Source organism: Melospiza georgiana, chromosome 7 (assembly GCF_028018845.1).
Source record: "Melospiza georgiana isolate bMelGeo1 chromosome 7, bMelGeo1.pri, whole genome shotgun sequence".
NCBI classification, from domain to species: Eukaryota; Metazoa; Chordata; class Aves; order Passeriformes; family Passerellidae; genus Melospiza; species Melospiza georgiana.
The window spans coordinates 11383578-11400475 of NC_080436.1; the positions used below are offsets into that span (position 1 = coordinate 11383578).

Sequence of the window (16898 nt, forward strand, 5' to 3'; positions counted from 1 at the left end):
ACAGGCAGAAAGGTTGTCTGTGCTCAGGATAACCTCGCATTACCTCAGCCCACAGGTATGAGCCTAGCACCCAAGCAAATCACTGCAGGGGCAAGAAGGAGGGTGCAGTAGCAACCCTCCTTTCCTCAGAGCCTTCAGGGCTGTAGGTAAAAGCTGCTGTACAAAACCAGGCATTCCTGCTGGCTGGGGATCTGCCTCATGATGACCACGGGCTGGCTGCCTTTGGGATCAAGCCCCAAGGGACAGTGCTGCTGCCAGGGAAAGGAAGACAGACAATGACTGCAATGTGCCATCTCAAGGACGTGTCCTTGCCAGCAAACTAATGGGATGAGAGAAACCTTCTTAGGGCTGGCACACAGATCAGCAGAATCCACCTGCGACTTCCTGAAAGGAGCAAGTGCTGTGCACCGGCCAGGACGGGCGTCCCTGGGGCACCTGTGCTGCTCCACAGGTGAGAGCTCCATTACCAAATGGGCAGGCTGAGACACAGCAATTAAATCTGTACGTCTGGGGACACCTCACACAGGCTTTTAGCTGCAGCCCACACGTGGGAAGGGACTGGGGCAGGAGCTGGGCTCTGTGAGGAAGGGACACCTGCCACTCTGCAGGGGCTGTGAGAGCTGAGGTCAGCCCTGTGCGTCAGCTCCCACTGAGTTTTCCTCAGGCTCATATTTAATGCATGGGATGTATTTTTAATGGTTTAGATGTGTGAACAAACCGTGGCCTTGATGTTCCTACACGGGTGTGTGAAGGAGCCTCCGACCTTCTGCAATGGATGCAGTTCTATTTTAATAGTTAACATAAAGTGGGATGGAAGAGATGAAGCATTCCATTAAGACATTTGATAATAAATTGGTAAGTGCTTTCCAAGTGTTTTACATAGTTATTCTCTCTGTTGATCTATTTAGCCAACACATGTAATTCCGAGCTACAAAGTTGTATTCCTGCTTTTGTAAACATACTTACATAAAACTCAATAACAACACAGTCTATTTATTGCTAAAACGCTAGTAGGAAATTGGAAAAGGTATAAATACAATTCATTGCTGGTGATCTCCTGCCCCCTGAAGGCACTGTAAGGCTCCAAATCTTGCTCAGTTCACAGCATCATAAAACCAAAGCAATAAATGTCACTCTTTTCTTGATTGCGCATTAGGCCAATCGGCTTTTTATTGCGCCTAAATAGGCCGTCAGGAAGGCACCGCTCTCCTTACTGCTGGGGGATGACTCTGCCTAAATGGGGGGCCAGGGAGGAAGGGAAGCTTACTTTTAAATAACAAGGCTAAGAGAGAACAGGGGGAGAAGAAAGGTGCAAAAGCACGTCGCTCTGCAAGGCCTTTGCACTTGCTCTTTCATGCTGTAATGCCTTGATGTACGCAGACGATTATGTGTCAATGCACATTAATATCTGATGTGCATTACCATATTATCATCCCTTATGTGCACTTTCACAGCCTGGTGAGCCCAGGCTCTCCCAGCCATGGGGTTACATAACCAACATCACTGTGGGGGCACAAACCAAACCTCACACAGCTCAGGGCAGCACCCGTGCACAGCGCTGCCCTTGCAGGGCACAGAGGGACCCTCCTGTGTCCCTCTCACAAAGCAGCAGGAGCTGGGTGGTCCTCACAACAGCAGGAGCACAAAACAGACTGCCAAAGCCATTCCTCCCAGTGCAGATCAAGGCATGTGCTCAAAAGGCCGGGACACTTTCCTACCCAGGACTGATTACACCGGTCATAGCTGGCGGCAGAGGAGTTAAAAAAAACCCCAAACCGTGTGTTCATTTGCTCCCCTGTTGATCTAGACACATGAAATGGTGACTTTGCACCATGCTGTCATATGTACATGCCGTATCTAGACACTGCCTGAAAAGAGAGAGGGATGCTGTTGCTGCCTCACCCAATGCTGAGCCACACACTCAGCCGCACCTTTGTAATGGGTACAGGGGCAGGGCAGTGTTAACACAGTGCCACAGCCACACCACCTGAATGGTGCCAGCCCATCCAGCTGCCCCTGGCACAGCAACCTTTAATTCACCTGCTCACACTGGATGAGCCATTCCAGCCCCCCAGCAAGGCAGAGGGAATGCAGGAGAGGCCATCCTCCCTTCTCCCCTTGGGTACTGTCCCCAAAACCCTCCCCAAGCTGCCGCCACTGCAGCTCCTCCCCACTCTCCAGCAAACAGCCAGCTGGACTAATTGCAAGTCAGCTTTATATTTCCTCCCTGCTGACCACCCACCTCTCCATGTCTCCCATCCACACACATACAGAGATAGGGATCTTGGCCATGGAAACCTAACAGGAAAATCGGTCTGTGCTGAGCCACACTTTCGAAATTATTTCAGATTTCTTCCCCAACTCTAATGCTGACAGACTACTAATTGCAAAGACAAATGATGACTGTGTTTCTTACAAGCCTTCCTCCCCTTGAATTTCAGAAGAATTTGTGTTTTGCTCCTACGAGAGCATGGCATGGTAAGACATGAAAACCCCCCCAAAATCTCAGAAATTATTTTTGGCTTTTCACAAATCAATATTTGCTCTGAAGCAACTGAAGCAGTTGATAAGGCAAATTCTGCTTTTATCATCACAATTTCCAAGTTGTTCCTTTGCCCTGTAAGACTGACAGAGCATTCACACTCCAACTGAGTTTGTTCTCCCTTCTACCAGCAAAAAGGCTCCACAGGCTACTGAGAAGTTACTCCATAGTTATCAAACTGGGAAAGAACTTTTGTTTCACTGAAGTCAGTGGGATAACTTCCTTTGACTTCCCTAAGTTGGAAGTTCACCTTCTGAAAACCAAGTTTGGGTGAGCATCTGAAAAGAGGAGCACAAGGAAAAGAAAGATCTATAAGCTTTATGATTGTGTAGAGTATTATTCCCTGGACACACACAGCAGGTTTTGCTGTAATTGCAAAAGATAAAAAATGTCATTTTTATTACAAAACCAAATGTTAGAGATTCTAGTTTTTGGATAAGAGATGGATGTGTCATAGAGGGTCCTTAAAAACCTGCTTGGGTGAGTAGTACAGATGGAATACAATGTGGGCTTGCATTTATCTGAGAACATTTAGAGCCATGATATATAGTCTACACGACAGACTTCCTCGATGTATAGAGAAAATATAGCCAATTTCTTTGTGTAGGCTGAATTATTTACCAGAGTGTTCCAAAGTGTATTGGTAATAAAACACTATGAAGTATAAGTAACTCCAGACAATCTTGGCTTATGTTAAAACAAGTCTTGTTTTTTTTTTTTAAACATGTTATTAAGAAAATAAATCCTGAGAATCTGGAAAGGCAGGACTTACTCAAATGAACACATGTCTCTGAAGGATTGTGTTGACTCAACAGAGAGAAAGGTCAAATTCTCCCAACCATCATCCTAAAGGAGTTGGGAATCAGTCTCACTTCAAAATTAAATAGGCTATTTTGGCACAGGATGAAGGATGCAGAGATGGTAAAGTGATTCTGTGAAACTCACCTGACTGGGAAAAATGGCTGTTTTTAACTAAACCCAGAAAATATATATGTAGAGTACAACAATTTCACCAGCTGGCCAAACAAGCCATCATTTTTCCAAGCAATACCTTTCTAGCCAGGCCACTAGCAGTGCAATCAGTTTAGAAACACAAGGTGCTCATTCCCTCCTCCTCCTCTGGAGAACTAGACCACAGCTTTTCAAAGGGCTGCTGAAGATAAAGACAACTGCTTTTTTCATACCTTTCCTGGCTCTTTCTGCAGACTCCTTCTCAGAAAGAGGAAAGCCACCTATTTTTGGCTTGATTTAGGGTCTTTCTGAAGGCTGTGGGGATCTTTCCCTACATATATTTGGGAAAATATACAAAGTGACAAAGTCACTTTTACACCTAGGCTAGTTTAGGTTGAAAGTGCCCTCTGAAAGAGTCCTACAGTACCTCAGCAGCTTGCCAGAGAGAAACCTGACAGGAACCATGGCATTCATGCAATGCTCACCTGGGGATCTTATTTTCTGACCCTAACATGATGTCTAGGCATTGGTTTCTAATAAGCCAAATCTTTCACCAAGCTAGAGCTGCTGCAATATTGCTCTTGTTTGTGCTGTGGACAGCAATTCAAGCTACAATTTTGTATTTTGCTAGTTTTCCACCTTTTGTGTCTCATTGGCATTTTTTCCCAAGTCCCAAATAAAGAAGCATGGCTGGGTTCTCTCTTCAGCTCTCATACTCCTGGCAGCAGTATCTGGCTGAGCAGCCTCCTAGAAAAGCCTCCAACCTGGCTCCTTCTTAGAGCTGGCTTTGTAACTAAAATGTAAAATACAGATGGGTAGGCATCATCTTGCTTTTTCTAATATTCCTCACATTTTGCCTTTCATTGCAAGTGCTTCATTGACTAATTTCAGTTTGCTTAGGCTAGATTTTTTCCAGTATTGCCGACTCTTAACCCACTGAATGGTGTCCCTACACTTATCTCAACTGTTTCCTTGGAAGTCAGCTGCTTTCCTTTTATTTCAAAATCTTTTAACCACAGAACACACACCAAATGAAACATCACCAGGGCAGGCACTGGAGGTAGCTCTGCTATCAGGTTGGGGCTAAGATAAGTGACATGGGTGTGAGAGGGTGCACCCTGCTTGGTCAGCTGCTGCTGTGCAATGCAGAGATTGTGCTCCAGTGCCTTTAATTCCCTCTGCAAACCCTTGCCTGGACTCTTATTAGACATGACTACTAATCTCCATGTGAAGATTTATGCAGCAGCAGCTTCACTTCATGCCTTAGGTATGATCTCAAGTTAAGCAGAAATTTAAGTTTTTGCAGTATTTTGCATTTTTAATGATTTTATTCCATTCCTGTGCTTATTTGAGCACAAGTCCAACATGTATGTGCAAGTGTTACGCCCAGCTATGAACACAGATCTATATTTTCACTAGAAGAGAAGGAAAAGCAGCAGAAAACAGCAGCATATCTACAGTATAATGCCTGGGACATTGCAGATGTTAAAGCAGCTCGTTGTTTCTGCATCTGGAACAAGTAGGTCACACATAGTTATTATACACACTGCTGAACATGAAGCAGCCAATACCCGTGTAATGTATGTGAGACTTCAAACCACCTTTTAGTACTTGAGAGCAGTACACAGCATCTTGTTTGCAAATGCTCTGCTTGAGAGCAACTGATGGAAGGGGGAAGGGACCCAAAGCTGACTGACCTAATTGCTGTGTGGATGGAGAAGCTGGCAAAATCATTAGTTTCTTTTATGTTTTCTTTCTATACAATAATAAAGATAAATATTGATTGTTGGGGCAGTATTGATTGCAGGGGTCGCTGCAGATGGCAGCTGCATGATTTGCACAGATATCTCCCATTTACAGAGCCACTTATTTGCATGAGAATGTGGTTTCCCCCTCCTCACATGCTTCTGACTGTTTGCTTGCCTTATAGGAGCATTTACCCAAACTAAATGTTCCAGTGACTGGCAGTAAAACATGAAATGAGGGACTGAAAGAGCTCACCTTTGTAATACCTTTTGTGTATGTGCCTGTCTGCTGTGGGTGAGTGGAGTTTATTGTCCCAGTCACGTGGACAGAGGCACAGGACACAGGGACCGGCTGTAATTACCCTGCAGTGTCACCTCCTCACCTGGGAATGCCACTCGGGAATGCCACCCAGGGGCACAGCACACCTGGGACCAGCCCTCCTTCCTTTCCACTGGCCCACACACTGAACAAGCCCAGCTCCTTCCTCCAGGCCTGGATGCCTCCAAGTCCCAGTTTGGGGTCATCAGTGACCCTCAAGAATGGCTTCAGCATCTTCTCCTGAGCTGAACCTGCCCAGTGGGATCCTTGTCCACTTGCAAGGAATGGAAAAGGCTCCTCCATTGTGGGCCAGGCTTGTGAGGAGGGAAGGAAGTTTCCTACCACGAGCACAGTGCCTATTGCAGAGCATGATGCTCCACTGCCAGCCAGGGAGAAGTCCTTGGGGTGAGCAGCACCAAGTTGCAGGAAGCAGCAGGGGCATTCAGGCACCTTTTTATCTGTGGTACAAACCCTCCAGTGGCCCACTCCAGGGTCAGGCACCTCCTGCCAGGGAGCTGCTGCCTCTCTCCTCCACCTGCAGCCCCCAGAGGGAGGAAGGAGCAGGCAGAGGAGCACTCTGGAGGAGACCTCCTCCCCTCCTTGGACACTGCCAGGCTGTAGGGGAAGCTCTCCCTGAGCACACCACTGTGTGTCTGCCTTCCAGCCAGCAACCTGCACATTACTGTGGGCATTGCTGCTGGCTGACCTGCTGGTGTTGGAACACAAAGGGAAAATATGCATATTTAACCCCAATTCATCATTTTGATTTTGATTAACTCTGCAAGTCAGAGGCTTGCAGGCTTTAATCTCGTTTTAAGAAAATATTCTCATCCTCTCTATTGTCAGCATTTTCCAACTGGAAACTCAACCAAAGAATCTTTCTTATTCTTTATCTCCTTCCACTTTGGACATATTAGTGGACCTCTGAAACAGCTGCCCAGTATTTATCCAAACCATGCCTTGCCCAGTGTAGGGAGCGCTCTTATTTGCTCAGTGGCTCCCAAGGAGGAGATTAATGCTGGAGCCCAGGTTTCTGACGTGGCTCTGCACTGACACTGAGCCACTCCAGCAGAGAGCAGGCACTCCATTTGGTGAGCACTATTTATGTACAGTGAGTGTTTCAGAGATGCTTTTTGGAAGAGCTGAGCAATACACCATGGCTCAAAACGTTACGCCTCATTCCTCAATTCCTTTTAAGTATATCTCTCGGGGTGTTATGTTGAGTAGCCCTGTCTTACAAAATCAATTATTCCTTAGCCAGCTCAGAAATAAAACCCAAAGCAAGCAACACCAAATGTCTGATTTACCAATAGATTGCAACCCCGTGCTAAAGAGTGTAGCCACTGCCCTGCTTTAAATATTCATGAAGCCCACTGGTGCAAAATGCATTAAAGGTGGGAATAATGCCAGTAATGCACGATCATCTTAGTGACAAGAAGCTTTCACATATTAAAGCAGCAAGATGTTAAAGACTTTCAAGTGAACAGTCTTTGTTTTTAACTTAGAGAAAGAGATTCACTAATGGAATGCCAAATTGCATTCACTCTCATGATACTTGACTGCAGAATGGGATAATAACACATGTGTGCTTCTGCATGCCATGGAAAACCTGTTATTACAGAGGTTTCTTTCCTGCCTTTCCTCAGCACTTTCCAGAAAATGTTCACACAAATCTTAGCCCTTCAAGTAATCTTCTGTGTGCCAACCCCCCCATTAGAATCCCAGGAGTCAAGCCATTAACAGATTGGTTTCTCACAAATAAAAAGAATTAAAAATAATGGTGACAGAACACAATAGCACAATTTAGATGAGTGACAACTGGCAATGAATAACCAGAAAAAAAAAAAAAAAAAAAGAAAGAGTTAAACTGCAGATAACGGTCTGCAAAATATAGACTGTGACAATGCAGAAGAATGTCAATTGTCACTTTAAATCATCAGCAGCCCAACCACATCTGCTATCACACCTGTGCTCTCTTTTCTGATCTACTCTGGCACCCTAGAAATAGTAGGCAAACAGCCAGCCTTGCATCTCCAGCCCTCTGAAGTCTGGCTCTGCTACCATTCCTCTCACCTGGAGCAGATCAGGCACTGGCCCTGCACCCTCAGACTGTTCCTGACTGACAGGGATTCACTGCTGCAGCTGGGACTGACATCCTGCTACAGCAGGTCCCAGGACCACCAGGAACTGCTGGCCCCATTTAGATTTTACAAACCTCATCAGTCAGGTGAGAGAGCTAAAGGAGCCCTGCTTACATCTGGTACTTGATCCACATAAAAATAGTGAACAAATAATAAATTGACACTTCTTGGCAAGGGGAGTGGGGCAACATGTGCCTCTGGTGCCAAACATGAACATTCAACTAACATATATTGGAAAGAGGGATCTCTAACCTCCATAGTTAGTCCACTAGACTATTAGTCCACTATTTTTATTCTAGAAATAAAAATAATGAAAAGCTGACAGCCAGAAGGCTGTTTAGGAAGATTGTTTAGGAAGATGCTTATCCAGGACTAATCAGGGAGCAAGGACAAGAAAATAGAGCTCAGTTAGGCATCTGGAGTTGCTTACTTCAAAGCATGCCTTTCACAGGCTTTAGATGGGGTCTGGGTTTTTGGATGGGAATTGGCTTTCCTGCCTCTGAACAGTTTGTCTGGGAGCATCTTCCCAGTGCCAGCCCTGCTTCCTGCCCCCAGAAGCACCTTCCCCTGCAGGAAGAGTGCCTGTCAATAAAGACTGAGCACCTCAGCTCCTGCCATCACTCTGCTGCTCTGTAAAAGCCAACCTGATTCAAAGGGGAGGAATTAGATTGTGCAAAAGCTGCAGTGGGAACACTGGGGTAAGTTGGATCAGGCAGTTTTACCAAGCTATTTCTGGAAAAAAAATAAACACTGCTACTCAGTGCTTATGATTAATAATGTTATCTTGTAGCTAATTTTATTCCTTGCCCCTCTCTTCTCCTGCCTTCCAATTTGGAAGCACACTTAATTATGAAAACATGAGCACTAGACTGTGAATTTTGATATATTAATTTCACCGTGGTTTTGTTTCTACACTGCACCACCAAAGCTCTCAAGGACAACCAGTCAAGGAGACAATGAAAATCATAACACCTGGGGTAATTTTCTTAAGCAAAGTCAACATTAGGCAATTTCTTACTCACAAATTTCATTACATTACTGAAACCTATAACCATGATGCACCTTGCTCCTGTTTTTCAACACCACAATTCCCTTTGATGACTGAAGCCAGAGCAAGGACTCAGTGGTTTTTTTGCTCGAGGTTTTGTTAAGGACTAGAACCAGAGATTACTCAGAGGCTGGCAAGACCAAACCCAAAAGAGCACAAAGGGATAACCATGACCATATTCCTGAGCTCCTTCACTCAACAGCAGAACTGTTCCCACTTTCATGCCTGACCAAGGGTGCACAGATGCCTTGCCTAGGTAGGCTCAGCTGCCCAACACTGGGCCCAGCTATCGTGTTGACCATCGTTTATTGACTTCTCTCTGTCCCATTCTGGTTCTCCCCACTGGAGCTCTGGCCTCAGTGTTTTACTGACACCTCTCTGCCCAGTTTGTGTATCCAGTCTTTAGTTACCACTAGCCCACAGCTTCAGAAGCACCATCCAGACACCAGCTCTGACATTTGCATGGTTATTTTGTTGTCTCTCTAAATCTGTTTTAGTTACTTAGAGAGAAACATGAGGTGTGGCATTAGGGCAGTGTTAGAAATACAGCTCTGTGAATAGTGACCTTTTTGATCTATTGGCTGTTCCAAAATCACAATGAAATTATTAGCTCAGAGTTGGCTTATTGTAAATTTGCATATATCCTAGGCAAAATGAAAAATAAAAGTCTGAGTTGATAGAATTATTTCCCTTCAGCTTTTGTAATTAAGGTTTAAAATAAAAAAACATCTGAATAATTTTGAAACCCCTTTTAAAAAATAAAAATTAAAACCATTTACATTGAGAAAACATCTAAATGTACACTCTCATTTTTTCAAGCAATTGAGGGCAAGGTTTTCAACTCCAACAAAATAGGAAAAAGCGAGACAGATTTCCCAGCCTTTCTAATGCCACACATGAATTAACATGATGATAATACTAATGATACTTTTTAACTGGAAAAGCTTTAGGTCAATTATTTTTCCCAATTCTATTTTTTACTGAAGTATGAAGCTATAAAACCCCAGATGGAATAACATAAGTTATAATGGCAACAAAATGGATAACTGTGTTTCTAAACTTGGTCTAAATCGTGCATGTTCCAAAATACATTTTTTCAGAGTGATAACCACCTTAGTCACTTAGAGATGAATCTCTGTGTGCAGAAAACAGAGCATCTAACATTTGTAATGCTTTCCAAACCACAGTACCTTTAAATAATACAACATTCATTAAAATAGAAGAGTAGAGCAAATTACTGTACCAAACATCCTCTGCATCTTCATCGCACTCTGCCCCAAACTGGCAAATGTCACAGGTCGATGTCTCTTTCTGATTGGTTTCACCTGAGCCTTCATTGACTGTTGGATGGAAAGCAGAAGAATATACATTAGTAAAGACAGCACTGTAGCAAGGCACTTCTCTCTCTCTAGAAAAACCTATTCACTGCATCAGCTTAATGCGCTGCTCACAAAGCCGATGGCCGGCCAACAGCGCTCCTGAGCGGGCCAGCAACACAGAGATTTCCATGCTGGCCTGTGACAAATCCCCTCAATTACACACTTAAAAGGAAAACCAGAGAAAAACCCTTCCTTTTCCCTCTCCCCTTAATCAATGACCCCTTCAAGCTGCAGCCCAGGAAGGTCGTGTCCCCACTGAGCCTTGCTGCTTTGTTCCCTGGGAAAATAATGGAGGGGCATTGATAGCATCACATGCTGCCTCGTGTCCTTTACCCATGAAGGCCTTGAGGTGGCCCCAAGGGGATGCTTTCCTCGAAAATGTTTTGAAATTACCTGCCTTGTGGTGCAATCTAGTCTACTCCAAAGGCAAAACATTTTTCTCTGCAGAAGCACAGCTAGGAGCCCCAAGGACTAGTTATCTCTGGCAGGGAAGATTTAGTGCTGTCCAGAGGAGAGGACAATCTCCAGCATAGGTTAAATTTGAAACCAGGGGGAAAGTCAATGCTGATGTCTGCAATTGTGTAAGGTTTGTACCTGCCCTGTAAGCCAAAAACAAGAACGGACTAAAGGGAAAAATCAAAATTTGGGTGTAAGAGGACTGCAAAAAAAAAAAAAAAATACTGATGGCTGAGTACTGAAAAACAGAAAGAGACCACTAAGGTAGGCATCAAGAAGAGGGTTTGTTAAAAGATCCAAAAGAAACGTTATCCATGTTTCTACTGAAGTGTGTAAACACCCTTTGGTACCTTTTGAAAGATGCCACCCTCCAGCAAGGCACTGTACCCAGTGACATCCTTCTGCCAGCTGCAGAGTTATTAAACCAAGGCAGACTTTAAGCATCAATCAGCTCTGCTCAGACTGATGTTGTTATCTGCACCAACTGTCTCTGCAGAGTCACCTCTCGTGCATTTGGAGTCAGCACCGTGGTGCAGCTTTCTGCACACCTGGGTGCAACCCACGAAAGCTGCAGTGTGTTGGTAGCCCCAGTGACACCCACTGGACAAATCATCTGCCTGACGTGCATCCAGGTTGTTCCCAGAGGCTTCTGTGTCAGGGGGCTCTGACTTTGAATAAGCTGCTTTTGATATTTACTCAAAAAAGGATGAGAATCCCAGGCTTTCTGAAAGCTGTTTGAGGAGAGAGGGCTTTTGCCCCTAGAAGAGCAAGGGTGACTCCAATGCCTGTTTTTCAATACACTTGCTTCCCTATCCTGGAAAAGTTATATAACCTCTGCCATGCTTCCCACTATGTGATAACAGGAATAATATCATTTCCTCCCAACAGAGCATGTGGAAACAAGTATATTAAAATATTGTGATAAGCTTAGATATTACAGTGATAGAAATCACAGAAATACCAAAGGTAGATCTTATCTAAAATGCTTTTTTCCTGAGCCTTAATATAGTCAAAGGAAGTGTTGGTATTTTTAGGTATGGACTACGCTGCATTAATTTTCTATCAGTCATGCTTGAAGTTAGACTATATTAAACTGAAAAAAATTCACCTGTGAAAAGCATTCTGATTATCCTGAAAGAAAAAAAAAAAAAAAAGGTAACTTTGCTCTATTTGTACAAATTTGCTCACCTTTATATCCATAAAATTCATGTATGAAAAAACAAAGGGGAAACCAGGAAAAACACACTGGATTTTTGTTCTATTGTGTTATCAGGCTTTACAAGGAAGGGCTGAGCTGTGTTCTTTCTGTTTCCTTAAATGACTGGGAAACTCTGGAGGCTCACATGTTATAAAAGCCAAGGCCTGAGGGTGGACAAGGAGTCCAGGTGCCACATCCTCACACCATTACATCTCCATGTCCTGCCCATGTGATTCTGGCCCCACAGCATCACGAGCTCCTATGAGATCCTCCCCACCTCCCTGCAGCTGCATCCAGGCCTGCAATGTTTCATTTACATTTTAAATAAAGAAATCTCTTTTACTGAGGAGATAACTCTGACAGCCAACCCAGGCAGGGGATTTCCAGTGGTTAAGATATTAGGCAGGATATGTAATGAGTGACTACGGCACCTATGGGCAGACGTCTTCTTCCAACAGCCAAGCATTCCTCACCTATCAGAAACATGACAATTGCTCCAGTTCAGGAGGGTGAGAATATATACTTTATGGAATGAAGCTTTAATTTCTTTATTTTGTTATTCTGCAAATCACTTCCCTTGCATTTCCTTTTAATTTAAAACATATGCCCTGCTCTCTTCCTCCCTGCAATGTTTCTATTCATCACTGCCCAGCGCGTGGCGCTTGGCCGGGGACCTCACACAGCTCTGCTTCACAGAGTAAGTGAAATAGCTACTTAAACCATTAAAAAAGGCATTTGAAAGACTGAACATGTTGAAGAGCAGTAACTGATTTGGAGAAGATCATCCACTCTATGGCACATTGCAGTTCTGAATTTCTATTTGAAAATAATAAGTCACTCCTTTGTATTTTTCCAAAGGAGCTCTGTGACCAGCTTTCCACCGTCAATGTGCATGTTGTCATTAAATGTGCAAATGTGCAGCAGTCCTTAATAAAAAAAGACAGCTGTTTATCTCCTGTTTATGCTCTTTCTGTTGTCAGTAATACAGATAACATTATTCTTTACATTTCTTATAGGTGTGTTTTCTCTCCCTACACAAACATACCCACTGGCATAGGCACCCAGACCCAGAGCTGACACACACAGGGCTTGTTTTCTCCATGCTGTGCAGATAACTGCTTTGATAAATCAGACATCTTACAACGAGTTATTTTCCCAATATCTCCTGCTGCTTTCTAGCTTGAGGACTAGTGGATGCTTATTTTCTAAGGTGACTCTTTTTTCTTTTTTTCCCTTCACTGCACTTGCTGATTTGCACTTCTTTTCTAACCCAACTGGAAAAAATTGTTAGCAAAAAATAATCTAGTTTCTGGATTCCTCTTCTAAAACAGAGAATGAGTCTTCTTCTCATGCATGTTAGGTAGTTTTCATATTAGCAACTATTGAGGTTTTAACACCAAGGCCCTACAGGAACATAGTAGGGCTCCAGGGAGGCTAATCACTGAAGCCCACCACTTATTGCTCACAGAAGTGAGAAATTTTAAGCAAGATTATCAACTCAGAGTCCAAAGAAATGTGCTAACAAGGGTTAGAAGGTCACTAACATTACTTGAAAGTCACTTCAGAGACTATGTCAATCTCCTAAGCAATATAAATTCTCAGCTGTGAAGGCACTACACACAATTTACAGAGGCAATGGACTGTGGGAACCACAACAGCTCCTGTTTTAATCATTTGGTCCTTCTCTGGCTTTCTCACAGTGCTCTGATGAGATAGCTGTGATTTCAAGAATGTCTGTATTGTTTGCAGGTCCCACAAGAAAGAAACCATTTCTGAGGCATTTTACTCTGTCTCCCTAGCTGAAAAAAACCAGATTGAAAGTATCATCAGTAGATTGGTTTGACCCTGTGCTTATTTCCTGTAACATCAGGAGAAAACTAAAAGCCCCAAAAACGCCCACTGCCACTGTAGCCACCTCTAATTTCTCTTCACATTCAAACTCTTTGAATAAAGTCTTCTGTAGGTACAGACCTACAAAATGGCTGTAGCTACAACCCCAAAAAAATCATGCTAGGACTTTAGCCACACAGTTTCCCAGACTCGTGTTCTATTAGGAGCTGGATCAGTGGTTTAGAGGTTTTAAAACATAGACATCAAAATCTCTGTGCTTGAGCTGCTGAATAACCTTTGCTCAGTGTCTTCCCAAGGTGCTTGGTGAGTGGCAAAGCCAGGATGGCAATGAATTCCTGCCAGTTTCCAGAAAAGCAGCTCCAGTGGGATAGTGAGGAGCATGCACAGCACCTCGGTCTGGCACACAAAGTGCCACAGGGGACAAGCAGGGGGTACACTGCCCCACAGACCACACTGTGAGCAGTAAAGGGGTGTGGGGAGAGTAGCTGGGGAGCCATGGGAGTGAGAGACAATCAGGTGGCAACACTGGCTAGACACAGGTCCCTGAACCTCTCTTTGCTAACACGACTCTGAAGGTAGTAGGGCAAACTCAAGAAAGCCTCAGCTCAGGCTTCACGTGGCTTTTTAGGACTACTACAACAATCCTTGTTCAATATATTTCAACTACACAGGAGAACACAACAAAGAAACAATATAAAACATCACCACATGCTTGAATATACAAAATATGACTATAATGAATTATGAATTATGACTACTCTGATGTAGTCTTCCTTTGATCGATGTGATCAGACACGTGCTTATCACAACCCCTGATTCTGACTTGACTCCTCATAGTGGGATATCTTTGCTATTGTTGAAAGAAAAACTTCAAAAAAAGGCTTGCTCTAGCTCGTCCTAACAGGATACATGCTTGTTTTCAGCTATAAAATCTAGGTAAAAACACAGATCACGCGGGGATGAAAGTTAGTGGCCATTTTTGTATGGCAGAATGAAAGCAAATGTGCAAATTAAAATGTAGTGGAGGAGGATGACCTTCAGAGCAGCTGAAGTGATCTTGCCACAGGCTTCTGTCCTAACAGGAGTGCTCTGGGCAGGTGAGAAGGTGAGTGGATAAAGTGAGAAAGGTCTAAGCAAGGAGGGCAGAGAAGCCAGCAAGAATTTACTAAATGTGTGAGAACAAGCACTAGCAGACAGCTAACAGCACCACACAAACTGCACCAATAAAAGCCCAGATGCTGCAGGCGACTTCACTCTAATCAATGAGCCTTTTTTCCTGAAAGCATTAGCTCAGTGAAAACCTGCAAAGTGAGAAAAATGAAGGGTGCAAAGCAGGGGGTCAACTCGCCAATGGCTCTGCCCTCAAAGTCTGGCAGAGGCTCAGAACGGCATTACTGTCACAATGAAAGGAAAATGGCCTACAGGATTGGTAATAAATTCAAACTCTGACGTGCCTTGCCCTGCTTTACTCCTGCCAGCTGGCTCCATCTCAATAAATACAAATTTGCCCTCTCTCACACCCATAAACACTCTGGGGAAATCACTTATTGCAGGGGAAAACGGTGCCTGTGCCCAGCTTGGGACTCAACACAGAACTTCTTAATATTGAAATGAAATATTCTCCTTCACACAACGTGCCTTTGATGGCTTCTTCATAGCACCACAGGTGAGTCCTTGAAACTCCCTCTCTGCTATATGGGCAGGTGATTTAAACAGCACTGGGGCTGTGCCATACCTGAGCTGGCTGCCTGGGAAATCAGACCCCCTTTGTCAGGGTTTATACTGCCTCAGGTCCCATCCTTGGATACCTCTGCCTTGCCATTCTCAGCCAAGTGCTAGAAAAGGTTAATGGGATGACTTTAGAATGATGTAAATACCTAGCAGGGTTTTGGAGGAGGAACGAGATGCACCCAGCCAGCTCAGATTACTGATAAAATGTGCTCTTATCTTATTGCTAAAGACCATGCAGATAGAGCCTGGCACTGCTTTGATGCCAGTCAGACTCAATTTGCAGTGTTTTTCAGCTCTTGTGATTCTCAGCTTATGTTTTTTTTTTTCTTAAAAATCATAACCAGTGGATTATCTGAACATATAAAGATCTCAGCTTCCATGTATATATTTGTTTTGAAAGGTATGCCTAAGCTTTAGAGCAGTGGAGAAAATGCTTGTGAGTACAACACCAGGACTTCTCATGTTTGTAATTTTTAAAAACTGCTTTTGCAGGGCTGATGTCAGGAAAGTAGCACTTCTGGAGCAGCTCACCTTGTGCACAGCCCTGTGCTGGGCTCAGCCACACCTTGTGGGTGAAGGCTGTGCTTCTGCTCTGGATATGGAATCTCATAGTGCAAGAAAACTATCTAGGAATGCCCTGAGTTTGGGGAATAACAAGTACAAAAATTATTTCCCACTACTACTAAACACTGCTGCTCTGTCTTTACTTTTTACCTCCTGTCTTCATTTCTGTCATGCCTTCTAATTCTCTTGGGTCTTCTTTCTTTTTCCCACCACCCCCAGTTTTCCAGCAGCATTTTCCCAAACACCTGGAGCAGCTCTGTCAGCCCAGCTGGCCCCTTGCTCTGCCCAGCTCGACATCTCTGGAACCTCAGGAGCCTTCTCCAGCTGTCACCCAGCCTGGGGGCACCAGGGTCTCCCCTGGCAGCATTCCCACTCTCTAAAACTTGCTTATTGTGGCTGAAAGTGTCTGGGATGGGAATGTTTTCCCAGGATCAGTGCTGCTCCTCTGCACCTCCCTGCCTGCAGCTCTCTCCTTCCAGCAGGTGCTCCTGCAGCATCCCTGTGTGAAGCCAGGCCATGACCCTCCACAGACCTCTGCAAGGACTTGTCTGCACTTCTACAACCGTGGCCAGGAGGGAATGGACTCCGTTCTCACTCAGAGTGCATTTATTCTAAACAAACACCACTTGCTTGTTGCTGTCTCATGCATATTCCTGCAGCTCCCACAGTGCATTTGATAAAAAATGAAAAGCGATTAGTCGAGGCCAGTTTCTCCTAGCAAATAACTCTAATGGTGTTACAAAAGGAATGGCTCACTGAATAAAACCCTATTGTAAGCTTTCTGAACGCTGACATGAAACAGCTGTGCTTATTGCACCATTGTGTGGTCCCCCTACAAAATTTGATGTTTGCCTGGTGTCTGTGGGCTGCCAGCACTGCAGATTTGGGTGCCAGCACCTTTATGAAGGTGTACAATGACCAGCACTGACAGTGTTTGCCAGCATGAGGAAGAGTAGGCTCATTTAATTTTGCC

At 44.2% G+C, this 16898-nt stretch overlaps 1 protein-coding gene across 1 annotated transcript in view; it reads right to left on the minus strand.

Moving 5' to 3' along the window:
- The window catches only part of TMEFF2 (transmembrane protein with EGF like and two follistatin like domains 2), a 125409-nt gene that overhangs the window by 42980 nt on the left and 65531 nt on the right, over positions 1–16898 (minus strand). The window contains exon 5 of the mRNA XM_058027435.1: positions 9990–10086. Within this exon, the coding sequence (XP_057883418.1) occupies positions 9990–10086 (97 nt within the window). The remainder of the gene's footprint in view (positions 1–9989; positions 10087–16898) is intronic.